A 13714-nucleotide genomic window follows, 5' to 3' on the forward strand; every position below is an offset into this window, starting at 1 on the left:
GATTTAATTATACAAAACTTCCCTTATCTGGGACTACAACTTATTAGAAATGAAACTATATGTTGGCGAACTGAACATAATAAATTTTTAAAAAATTAACCAAAGACCTACAGTAAAAGCAAAAAACTGTAAAACTCTTTAAAAAAAAAACAAATACACAAACATTAAAGAAGAAGAAGAAGAAGAAGAAGAAGAAGAAGAAGAAGAAGAAGAAGAAGAAGAAGAAGAAATAATGAACTATTTCCATACATTGCTGTATAAATAATCTCTACCACAGCAGAATTTTTTAGCTGTCGGGTTTGGAAAGAGCATTCTTTTCTCACGTTGCTATAGAGAGAAGCATGACTAGACATTATATTAAACACGGATAAAACCTGGAAATGTTCACAGATTCCAGAAAGTATTTCAGATTGTGAAATAAAGAGTGAGGGTGAATTACATCGAGTTGTTTTCTGTATTGATTTAATGTCTCGTTAATTTTTCTGGATCATAGAGAGTTCCCAGAACCCTCTGCTTTCCTCTTTACTTTTCCTTTGATCGATATTAAACAATTGTGCATGTGGATCCGCCATTGTTACTCCCATAGGAGGGAGAGAGACCGGGAAAAGAGAAGAAAATAGGTGAGGCCGACACGGTGAGGGCTGTTAGCTCAGCCAAAATGAGTGAAAGGCAAGACATACTCTAAAGGGAAAAAATTATCTCAATTCTTTCTCCCATAACCCAGAGTTAAAATTCAGCATAGAAGGATCATTGGAAAATATTAAAGAGCCATGATTAACATCATATACAGAAATTTTATCTGAAATTGTTAGGAGACTGGGACACAGAAATACAAACATCCATAAGTAAGAAACTGCTGCTTGACAGCAACACATCACTGTTCACGTTTATCCAAATGCCAGCCTTAAATTCCTGAAAGAGTCACAATACATATTTTCTACAAAAACAACAACAAAAATATATTTCTAAGTTTGAGTGTATTAGCTAAAACTGATTTAATGGAATTAAGTTGTCTACTGTGGAAACACGCTACCATGGAATTCTATGACAACAGGCAGAGAGGTGACTTCAGCGGAAATGATATGATGTGGTCTGGAGAAGTACACTTTCCCTGGAAAGCATGTGCCAAAGATACACAAGCCCATTGTCTATGTAATCCCAAAAAGGACAGTCACAAAAGGTATACTACTTCTCCCAAGGGATTGTTGAATTTTTTATGTGTTTCAGAATAAAGACTGAAAGGCCTTTTGATATCCCACTATTTAATTTGTTTGATGTGTTTATAGAAATTGGGGGGCCATTCTTTATCGAGAACATGAGAATGTAAATTACTCTAGGCTCCATTGGTTTGAACCACGTGTAATGTGAACTAATTACATGATTTATTCCAGAACGGTAATGAGATTACTGGTTAGTGATCAGTCATGTGCTGGATCAGTTTCATTGGTCATCAATTTTTAAGCTTCGTTGAGGGATTTACTCAAATGGCATATTTAATTACCACAGATAAAGAAGAAAAAAGCCATCCACCAAAAAAGAGATGGCCATTAGGGGTTATCTAAAGGCCTGTCTGAGATGATAGAAGGACAGTAAACTCACACTGGGTTCAGTAATAACCAGCCTTCATGTCTAAGCTTCAAAGACAACTCTGAAATACAGATGTGTTCCTTCTTACCACAGTCTGTGCTTCCCTTTTTATTCAGCCAGTGAACAGACCATTTCCTTCCTTTATGCTTCCTTGCTTTCATGCTTTCTTCCTTGCATTAGGAAGGAGCGAAAGCCCTGGGCCCTACTTTATGTTATAGACAGTCTGTCAGGAGGTTGAAGTGGAGAGAACTGGGGGAGAAGCTGAGGCCTTCACCTGAGGCATTAAACAAAAGCTCTGGGAAGAAGTAATAAAAGGCTATCTGGAAAAACATATTCCATATACACAGGGACCAGGGTCTGTACCGTAAAAAGTTCTGGAATGGTTGGCGTATGCTAATAAATAGATAATGTCATGCACAAATAGTGCTTTAACAGGGCAGTTAGTACTTACTACTAAAACAAAACAAAACAAAATTTGGACTCTCCCTAAACCCAAATAGATTGAGAAAAATATAGAAGCTCTAAAACCAATACAAAGGAGTATATACACAAATTCTGGATAATCTATGACAGCAACCCAGCAATATATTTACTACAACTGCTCTCCGAGAAGGTGGAGGTGCCTTTCCTTGGCTGCTTATGGATATGTGAGTGTGTGTGGCCTGTTGGAAACAGACACTGAATTTAGACAAATGTGCTGCCCACTCACTGGCATGTGGTTTTGGCAAGGTGCTGAAACCACTCTGAGAAGTAGTTTGTATCCTCTATAAAGTGTGAAGAAGAAGAATATGCACCAGGGTTATTTCCAAGAGGATAATCACGTTTGTAATTTGTTCTGCAATCAAGTAAAAAATGCACTTAAAGCACATCGCTTAGGCAATACCTGAGGAATTTTCATTTCCATCTTTTCTTTTCCCTCCCACCATACCTGTATCCCTGCTGCTAGTCATTCATGGCATAAGGAACAGAGGCGATGGGTTCATGGACACTGCTTAGGCAAGTGTGCTCAAACAGTTGGGTGATTCGACCATGTGCTGAACAGAAGCTCCACAGGAGAGGAGGGCAGGGGGAATTGTTTCTCCCACTCAGCACATAGTCTACAAGACACATTTTTAGCAATTCTATCACAAAATTGTGACAGTACTACGTTCGCATGAAAGAATGAGAACAAGTAAAACATGGTAGCCAGACCCCCATATGGGAATGAGAAGGTGGTCAAGGTAGCTGCGTCACTAACTTCTTGCCTTTCCCCTGCCACGGTGGGGCAGATGAGGTCCCTGAGGCTCGGCCACACCGAGGCTGGCTCCTCCAGAATAATGTTAGATCCGGAAACAAGGCAAAATTACCCAAAACTAGTTTTAAAATTCTGGCCCCCATTCCTTCTTTTTCAGACTAGAGTAACAAGATGAACCTTTATGGCAGAGCACAGGAAAATACACAGGGAAAACCTAGACAGGTGCTAATTTTCCTGCGCTGATGTAATCCTCTTGGTTGTTAAATATCTTGCTCAGTACCATAGCAGATCTTCCCGGATCACTGAGCAATATTTCTTGAGAATACTCCAGATGATTACATCACGAGGCATTGTCATAATGTGCTTCAACACAAAATGGGGAGTGGAGAGGGGGGAATGATTCAGAAGACAAGTCTGAAGCATAATTGGACAAACACTGCAGTCTCCAGCTCTCTGTCAGCAGCAGACTTGGGAGGCTAAGTTTCCACAATATTTGTGAAACAATACTCTGTAGCCACAGGCTTATGCTATTCTTGTAATGATTTCATCCAAGTCCTCAGCCCCTTACGAAGGCTTGAGAGGATTATGAATTTCAAGACAGACACCCACATAGCAGTGGGATAAACTGTAGAAACCAAGAGCTCGGGAGCAGGGGGGCGGATCATGACCTTGAGTAAACACTTACTGCGTGACCCATTTGTTTCCAGTTGTAAAAGCCAGAGCTCCAAACTTCCATAGGAGTTTATGAAGATGAGTTGAGTATCACTTGGTCAAGTCTCTTTAACAACCTTCCCCTTTTTCTTTAGTCTTCCTCCCTCTGCCTATACTCCTCCATTTACCCTTCTTTCTTTCCAACCTATGATGAGGTTGAAACTACACTGCAAAGCTCAAAAAACAGAAACCCTACATCTCAAGGTGAGAGAAACCCTATTCAGACCCTCTAAGTTCCCTTACTCTCCATAGACCTGATTTGACGGTAGACTGGGAACAATTCTAGCTCAAAGCATAATATTATTATCTTGATACTTTAGGTCAAGTTATAGAAACTAAACCATCCCCAGAGAAAATATAGATCCACTAAGATGAAAAGGAATGTCTATTCATTTGAAAGATGGCTATTAAGTGTAGAAATATGAAATGACTTAAATTTTGGCAAGCACAATAAATTGAACAGAAATATCAAGGAATAGTTGAGTTTAATTTTAAAAAACCAACAGAATTCGTTTATACTTGTACAGAGATTTATTCATGCTGCTTATCTAAATCCAGGTAAATATTCTACTTCATGGCTAAGCACCATACCCACCAGTCCTCTTTTGCAAGTCAGCATTTTCCCAAGAAGAAGTAGGTTGGTTGAAGCCTAAGGTAAAAATGCAGTAAAAAGTTGGCAAATTTTCTGTAAATTTACAGATGTAAGTATTTTAGGTTCGGCAGGCTGTATGTAGGGATAGTGGCCTTTGTAGCAACTACTCACCTCTATAATTGTAGCTTGGGAAGTAGCCATAGATGATAGGTAAACAAATGGGTATGGTCATTCTCCAGTAAAACTTTAGTTATGAACACCGAAGTTTAAGTTTCTAACAATTTTCCCAAGTCACAAAATATTAATCTCTCTCAAATTTTCTTTAATCCTTTAAAAGTGTTTTGTATGGCTCATGCACCACACAAAAACAGGACATGGCCCCTGGTCTGTAATTGTCAGCCTCAGCACAATGCAAGGAATAGGAGTCATATAGGCAGAAAATACTTGCCTGAATTAGGTAAATCATGAAAACTCTCTATTTTTATATCAATTTCTTGTGAGGAGAAAAAGTTATACACATGAAAATAATTTCAAAATTTTTGTACTATACACATAATAGTCGTTGGTGATATTTGTTTATATAGACACTGCCACATACAGAATCACACAAATCAGCATAGATTGTCAAAAATCACAAAGGCAGTAGATGTGTATATACATATGTCATAAAATCTCCCATGGTGTCAAAGTTGAGGTGTGAATTTGTCTCCAATATTGTTGGCAGCTGAAGTGAAAAGGAAACATTCGATTCAATTCAATTCAACAAATATTTATTTTGCTAGTATCTACTATGAGCCAAGTTCTAGGTGCTAGGAATACAATAGTTATAACAAAGTCTTAGCTGTTGTGACACAAACTAGTCAATTATATGATACTTTCTTGATAAGAGAGGATAACAACTCTTAAAGGGAAGAGGAGCTTTCCTAGGTATGTAGTGCTGAAAATAATTTTCCTTGAGGCTTCATATAGGCAACCCTACTATGCTGTGAAGACTTTTGTCTCAGTGACATGCCTATGAAAGTGCAATATTAAATTGTTTCTTGCATCTTTCAATGAAAACTGAGGGCAGGACACCAAAGCTTGTCTCAGTAAAAGTAACCCTGCAGTAAGCCAAAACAGCCTAAGGTCAGTGTATAATTTTCAGCTGATCTAAGTTAATCCAAAAATAGGACATGGATTACTAGATAAAATTCACATCTCAAAATATGCATCAGAATGATTTTGGAAGCTTCTGAAATATTGTCAATTTTTGGACTACACTAGTGAATCAGAGTATCTGAAGGTGAGCCTAATAATCCACATTTTGAAAGAGCTCCTTCAGGTTTTCTTTTACCCATTAAATTTCGAGAAACTTTAACTTTTAGTAGGATTTTTTTAAGCTGTTTTCATTCTTCAGAGTTTGTGAAATCAATTCAAGGACAGCATTTTTCATGAAAGAGATTAAAATAAAATAGAAAGAATGAAATATAATAAATATTAAAGTGGATTACACTTTATTTAAGTATGTATTTAAATAATACAGATGGTAAGCATAATATATTATTCAGAAATTTTTGTTTTTATGTATACATACTGTGTAATAAGTCATACATATTTATCTTTACTCTGGCCCTCACTCAAAAAATTCTGAAAACACTGAACAAGAGGTACACGTCGACTTCAGACCCTTCAAAAGTGCTCTGAAAATGTCAGTCTTCTCTGATCTGAGAACCAAAAGCAAATAGTTGCATGTAGCATTCTCAGGCAGAAGTCTAAAGAGCATGTATTCTGTACTTTTCCAATTAAAGTAGGAGACAATAGGGTTAAAATCTTTGGATGGATGTGTTTAAATAAGAACATTGACTGGAAGATGATGGTGCAAAAGATAATGGAGTTTTATAATGATAGTAATAGATGTGAAGGAAATTGGATCTAACGATCTCATAATAAAGTAATTATGTTTCTTAAATTGTAGTGTGTATCACTAATGGCAATTTCTATTGCATGTATCTATGCCAGAGGCACCTAAAGATATTTATATCATTACATATATATTTAATCATATAAATATTATTACATACATGTTATTACATATATAATAATATATAATTTTATATATGCAATTTATGTATGTATGTATTTATTTATTTATTATCATGTGCTTTTGTTATAAACATACACTAGTGAAGAAAAACATCAATTATCCTTTTTTGGCCATGATGTTCATTCATACTTTTTAAAAAGACATACTGTTAGAAGGCTGTGATGTCCCTGTGGATTAACACGCTGGTAAACCGTGTACAAGCTCATTACCAGCAGCAGAAGTCTTCTGGCCATAAAATAGCAACAAATATCCCAAGACCACTTTTGTGTTCTCCATTTATTATTTTCTGTCAAATAATAACGCATCCCAATTTTATTTATCATATTAGAAGAAAATACTTAGAACATTTTGGTGCATTGACTTCTTTATGATTAATGAACCTAAATTTAATTTCGCGTCCAATCCTATATAGTCAACTCTTTATGAATTCACTCTCCTCCCAAAATCATGATGCATGTCCCATTATAGCAGGTACTATTTCAGACAGAGCAGATGCTTCTCTCCATTTCAGTATTTGTAATATGAATGCACATGCGTTGCACAAAAAGCATATCTCTCAAAGATTCCCAGTGCAGGCAGTCTCTTTAGATCTGCAGTGTTCCAGTAAACAGACACTAAGTCCAGAAGTGAAACAACAAAGGCCATAGTTCCCATTTGAACCAATCTTCGTGGAAAGCAACTTAGTTAAGTATTAAACAATCTTTACTACTTGGAACTTGTTCTTTTAACACGGAATTTATAGGAGATTTTCAGTATGTTTATGAACTCCAAAATGTCATGAATTTTGTGTACATCGATGCAGAGAGCTCTCTAGGGAGTGGAGACATAGCTTTCATCAGTTTCTTGAAGGCATCCATGGCAAACAAAAACATCACAAAACAAACTTTCATAGCTTCAAAGCCAGTCTTTATTCTTTCATTCCACAATTTAAACCCTGAATGTTCTCTGTCCTCAGATAAGACCGAGCACAGGTTGTTTCCCCCCGCCCCTTGTACGTGGATAGTTTATTCTTGAAGGCTTTCAATAGGTAACACCTGAGGTTCTCTTTTCTAAAAGTGAGACAGACAAAACTTCATTGGAAAGAATAAAAGTTGAGAAGAATGGTTTTAAAGAAGGAAAAAATGCCAAAGTCTGAGTCTCTTTAGAGATGTTTATGTCCACTTTGGAGCAGCAAAATAAGGTACAAAACTTGCTGATAAATAATGTGTAGCTTCTGTAGTACTAAGTGGAATCACAATGGAATGTCAATCCAGGTAAGTTATTAGGAAAGTGCTTTTGTTAAGTCAACATTTCTCTCGAATAGCAGAGGTTAATATTAACGTGGTTTCCTAGAAAATGATTCTCTCCTTACCATAAATCACACGACCAGTGCACAACAGAGGCCATTTTTGAAATATCTCTTAAAATCTGCAAACAAGGAAGTTTAAATACATAACGTGTAGTAAAAGATATGTGGCAAACTTTATGACATGGTGAGCTTCGATACTTTTTGCTTCAGGTAAAGCCGATCTTCCTTCATTAGGTCAAGATAAGTTCAGAACACAATAACCTTGGGTGGATTTTCATTAAGTAATCCTAAACCTGCAAAAGTAGGTCAGTTTTCTGAATTAATACAAAACCAAAGTCTCACTTATTCAATACAAGTTTTGTCAGTGTCAAGGAAATGACCAAATTTTTTTTCAGTAACACAAAATGTTGATTTATTTTTTTTTAATATTTTATTTATTTATTTATTTGACAGAGAGAGATCATAAGCAGGCAGAAAGACAGAGAGGAAAGCAGGCTCCCTGATGAGCAGAGAGCCCGATGCGGGACTCGATCCTAGGACCCTGAGATCATGACCTGAGCCAAAGGCAGCAGCTTAACCCACTGAACCACCCAGGCGCCCAAAATGTTGATTTCAATATGTGTGGCAACAGTTAGGAGTGATAGTTTAATTTGCATGTTCTTAAATCACAGAAATTAATCAATTATTCCTCTATTACATCCCAAACGCATTCACTGAACAAATCATTCACTGCTTTCTATGTGTCAGACACTGCCCTAAGTAAGTGGCTGTTCCTAAGAGTTTGTGAGGGTGAAAAAGAATAGGAGTGATTCCTTAACTTCAATAGATAGAACGGTTGGTAAATGAATAAATCACTTTGTCTTGGACAAGCATTGGTAGTGATTAAGAAATTTTGGTATCACAAGTGAGATGGCAAAGAGCGAATTGTTTTAGACAATAACAACCACATCCTGTGGGCTTATTAAGTGCCACATATTATGCTAAGGAGTCAAAAGAGCTGTGTCTAAAGTACACAGAAACCTCACAAGGCGGATATTTGTAATAGGACTCTGGGTCACAAAAATGACAGAAACCCAACTCCTAAAGCCCAATAAAATAGGAATGTAGTTAGAACTCTAACCACAGGCACCAAGTTCTGGGAAAAGTGCTATTCAAGTTCCTCACTGGGTCTGTCAACTCTGTTCTCTTTGCAAGTCTCCTACACTCTTCCTTCTTGGTCTGTGGATGGATTTCCTCTGGCAGGAAACAAGACCACTACTAACATTCAAGTTTTACATCTTAAATTTTTTACACCTAAGAAAGGCTATCCTTTTGGAGTTGTAATTTTAATATTCCTAGAAAGGGACATTATTAGCCAAGGTTTATTCAGATGCCCAACACCAGACCAGTGGTGTTCAGTAGGTCATGTCTCTTATATTAAGGTAATAAGATCTCGAAATTTCAATCTTTCTTATTTTACCTCCTTTCATGTACTTTCATCCTTCTCTCAATTGTTCAGAGGAATCCTGAAGTGTTAGCATTTTTCTACAAGGTAAAATGAAAAAAAAAAAATACATTCACATTCATTTATGGGTTTGGTTTAATTTTTAATTGATGTTGGTTGGTTGGATTTTGTGTTGTTTTGTTTCTTTTGCTTCCTAACTAGTTTCTTGAGACTGAAGAGGAAGTCCCTGAAGAAAGTGGGTGAAAGAGTTTATGTAACAAAGATTTAAAAGCCAACATAGAGGGAAGGAAATGACTCTGACTCCCATACTTGGAAGGAAGATCGTTGAAGGTTACCTGGGCTGAGAGAGAGAGATGAAGGACTGGTGGAGCCAAGACTTCAGAAGATGGAATCTCTAGACCAGAAGGATCACAGGAGAGTTAGGGATGAGAGGGAAAAGTTAACATGAAAATATGGCCAATCATCATAAAGGGTCAGCTCTAGGAAGCAGAGTGGAAGCCAAGATCACGCACTATCCCTGTGGATGCAGAAAAGCCCCGTCAGTGGTTATCGTCACTATTGGGCAAAGACTGGCTGTCATTCTCAGCTGCCTCTACTTCAGTGATGTATTATCCAGCATATGAGCCTATGCCCGTAACTTCGCAAAACCCCTTGTAGACACTATTTTTATCATCATCTCAGGACACACGTGAGTACCCCAAAATAGCACAAGAAACCAGACCCACGAAATACAGCAGTGGTGGAAAAAGGAAAACCCCAGTGCAGGTATGTGAGTGGGCTCAAGAGTGGAAACACTCACCCTTATTTCCAGGGTAGTCATGTAGATGGCAGGTAGGAAAGGGAAAGTTTCAGATAAGGTGCTGGCATGGGTTGCAGGACAGATGAAAACGTAATGACCTCCTGGATATAAATATTCTCCTTTGACATATGAGGCAACTGGTTTTTAAAGTTAAATACTTACCAAAGTTCACAGAGCTAGGAAATACCAAGCCACAAGGCAGACTCAGCCGTGGCTGTCAACGGTGATGCGACAGTGCCTCAACATTCAGATCTTTGTGGAAACTTCTTTAATAACTAAAAATGTGCAAGAGGTATTTGTGGAAAATTTGGAATCAAAATTTCAGCTTTTTTTTTTTTTTTTTTATGGTGCCAGCTTCTGGCACCCAGGAATCATACAGCTATCTGAGCAGCCATGGAAACAGATGGTTCTAAGATAATGTATACAGTATTGGGAGAAGCGTTTTTGGTTTGGGTTTTGTTTTTTGAAGAAAAATGTAGTTATCTCCAGCCATTATTTTTCTAGATATGTGTGTCTTGAACTCACATTGGAATCTGGGGGGGGGGGGGGGGTTGTGGGTGTTTTGCATATGTATGTGTCCATTTTAATGAAAAATTAGTATGTGCATGGTATGGATCATTTGGCCCACTTAAGTGATAATTTTCAAGGGACAGAAGGACCCCAAAGCCATAGAAAACACAGAACTTTAATTGATATGCATCTTTAAGAACTTTTTAAAAATCTTAAATAAAATTCATGGTAATTATAGAAAAATCAATTATTACTGAATTATTGAATTACTATGCTTCTAAATCATCATTTTCATAGTTTTGTAGTATTGTATTACTTGAAGATGCCCGATAGTACTAAATGGCAAGTTAGAGAAACAGAATTCAAGTTAACTTGAGAATCTAATGGAAATTTTGCCTCAGGTAGCTATAAAAGGTATTGCAAATATGTTGTCAATCTCTCTCTTTCTCTCTCCCTCTCTGTCCATCCATCCATCTCTCATCTTCCCAGGTCTCTGCTCGCCCTCATTCTCTCCTATGACAACTGCAAGTGGAGCAAGGATCCAGAAGCTCTGAGTTTTTGACATTACAGCTCTTATTATTCAAGAGCAAAGAAAGAACTTCTCTCTAGCTTTCAAGTACCAAGTTCCTTAAAAAGAAGAAGAAGGAGGAGGAAAAGGAGGAGGAGGAGAAGACAATGACCTTGATTAGTCCTAACTGGGCCACATGTCCTCCCTTGGATCATACCTGGGGCAAAGGAATTAGGCACCAAGACTGGCTGTTCCTCATTCGTGTGTCTACTCTTTCCTCTGGAGTGATGTTAACATCAGCCCCACCAGAGTCAATGTTGGGTAAGGAATAGGAGCGTTGAGTGGGGCTGGGGCCAGCTCTAGCTCGCTGGGTGTTGACTGTATGCATCTCTTCCCAACTCTAGATGCACTATATGGGAATCAGCCATAGTGGGAATTTATACATAATAGACACCAGCATACGCTGCAATCTAATACATTTTTTGTTTATTTTCCTGAAAGCAGATTGTTACACATTTACCAGAAAGTCCTGCATGGGAGCACCCCCCACCCCCAGGGCTGGGTTTAGGAAGACAAAGTGTGGAGAGGAGAGACAGGCTATGCTACTATCAGACCCATTTATTTTCTATGAGAGCAGTCGATAAATAGTATCTACAAAACCAGCAGGTATATTAACTTTTGCAATGGTTTTTCATGAACAGAATTCTGGGATTAAAAATGGTCATTTAACTACAACAATTATACATTAGCTATCCTGCGACAAGAAAATGAAAAGCTTTAAAGGTTTAAAAAGAAAAAAAGGATATCTTTTTAAACTTCCACCTGCTTTCAGACTGCTCCAAGTAGAGTTTTGGAATTGTTTTTTACATGGCATTTACTCACCTCACAAGTGTTCAAATAGAGAAAAATAATATTAACATGTTTCAAGAAAAGAAAAAAAAATACCATCTACATTCAGATAATTCTGTAAAAACATGACCCGTATACCATGGCATTTCATTTGGAATAAATTCTACCTTAGTCTTTCCTCAGGTCATTTATGGAAAAATAACCCTGTGGTTGAGTCTGTCTTTGCCGAGGAAAATATCATATCCCGATGCCTGTTACCCATGTTAAATAATGATAATATAGCATAATAATGATAACATATCATAATAATGATATATTTGATAAATATTCTAAAGCATATATAGAATATAAATATTCTATAGCATGTGGGGATTCTTTTCACAAATCCCCACATGCTATACAACAGCCATTATCTCACAAATATTGGAACACTACCCACATCCCAGTCTCTGGTTTCATTTTAATGCAAGAGTGAAAGTGAGCAAACTTCTATGACTCTCTCTCAATGCTGATATTTCTAAGATTTGAGGACGTTCCTTGTAAAATGACTCATGATCATGGGCTAGGCTGCCTAATTAAGTGCCTTTTTCTTAGATCATGCACATGGCTCCCTGTTTTTTGTGTCAAAAGAAGTTTGTTTGTTTGCTCATCTCTTTGTTTGTTTGTTTGTTTGTTTTTTCCCAAGAGAAACTTTTTTGTCAAATTTTTGTTGTTGTTATTGTTGTTATAGATTTTATCTACTTATTTAACAGAGACAGACAGCAATGGAGGGAACACAAAGAAGGAACGTGGGAGAGAGAGAAGCAGGCTTCCTACTGAGCAGGCAGCCTGATGGGATCATGACCTGAGCCGAAGGCAGACGCTTAATGACTGAGCCATGCAGGTGCCCTTCTTTTTGTTAAATTTAGATGTAACTACATTTATTGAGCAAATGATAATAATAGCTATGGCATAACTTATCACATTAACACAGCTAACATCTATTGAACACTTACTACCTTGCCTGGTAGGCACTGTGCTACAGACCACCTTACTTTCACCATACTACTGAATCCATACAATAGCCCTAAGAGACAGGAAATCTTATTCCCTTTTGACATATGAGAACACCGAAGCAGAAAGAAGAGAACAAGCTCTCTCAAGGTCACAAAACCATTGAATGGCATTGCCAGGGATCAAACCCTGGTGTGACCCCAAACTCCATGCCCTCAACTCTCTGAGTCTGTTAGCTAAAGGACTAAGGTGCTTCACGTATCCATTTTCCACACACAAAGTCTCTGGGGTGCAGGTTTTGTTAGTTACCTTTGCAGGTGATCATAACAGGGCTCAAGGAGTTTAGGAAACATGCCCAAATTTCTAAAGCTGCAAGCAGTAATTGCCTGAAGTGGATTTCAGAGCCAACTAACTTCTTACCCTGAGCTCTTACTCCTACTGTGCACTTCTCGGCAGAGTTAAGGGATTTAAATGTGTTATAAGTTTACTTATTTGAAAATTTCAAGAAAACAGGCCTAAATGATTAATGTATCAGTGTTTGGCTATATTAAAAACATGCCATTTATTCAGAGTCTCAATTCTATTACAGTCGAGGGTAACAATAGAGAGTGAGCGCTAGAGTAAATCACAGACTCCCACCAATTTTCTGGGAAGAAAATGTCAGAGGGGGAATCTATGCTATAGAAGAAGGAGAAATGTACCTACACTAGCCAGTAGAAATAGAGTCGATTGTTGAATCCAGGAGGCATTATGCCAGCCAGCCAGAACTCAGAGAAAGAGAAAACAAACAGAGAAATTGGGCAGAATCATCTGTACCCTTTAATCATAATAGAGCAGCCAGAACAGGCCACGCTGAGTTAAACATCCATCGCAACCGCACTGCACATAGCCAACTCCGAGTCACTCCGGCCCTAGCACCAACTCTTACTGTAACGGCATCATAATGAGAAAATGACATGCAAATGAAGTAAGCAGTGGTTAGGGGCAGTCACAGACCTGTAATTGCCTCAATTTGGGGGGAGTTGTGGTGGGCTTCGGGGAATGGTGTGCAATTCAGAACAAGAATAATTTTCATGAAATGACAGACCATGACACCTGTGAGAGTTAACCTGCGTG

The 13714-nt window shown here is 37.8% G+C and overlaps 1 protein-coding gene and 1 long non-coding RNA gene across 3 annotated transcripts in view; one reads left to right on the plus strand and one right to left on the minus strand.

Annotated features, from left to right (window-relative positions):
* Positions 1 to 4877: 4877 nt before the first annotated feature.
* Positions 4878 to 13714, minus strand: part of SLC4A4 (solute carrier family 4 member 4) — a 386600-nt gene continuing 377763 nt past the window's right edge. For both annotated transcript variants that reach the window (XM_059159558.1, XM_059159548.1), the window contains one exon: positions 4878 to 7788. In XM_059159558.1, the coding sequence (XP_059015541.1) occupies positions 7773 to 7788 (16 nt within the window). In that variant the 3' untranslated portion in view covers positions 4878 to 7772. The remainder of the gene's footprint in view (positions 7789 to 13714) is intronic.
* On the plus strand, positions 9625 to 12634 carry LOC131823348 (uncharacterized). The gene is made up of 3 exons (XR_009350558.1): positions 9625 to 9704; positions 10738 to 11077; positions 12358 to 12634. It is a non-coding gene; the product is annotated as an uncharacterized LOC131823348 (long non-coding RNA).

The sequence above is a fragment of the Mustela lutreola genome, chromosome 1 (genome assembly GCF_030435805.1).
Source record: "Mustela lutreola isolate mMusLut2 chromosome 1, mMusLut2.pri, whole genome shotgun sequence".
Taxonomy (NCBI): domain Eukaryota; kingdom Metazoa; phylum Chordata; class Mammalia; order Carnivora; family Mustelidae; genus Mustela; species Mustela lutreola.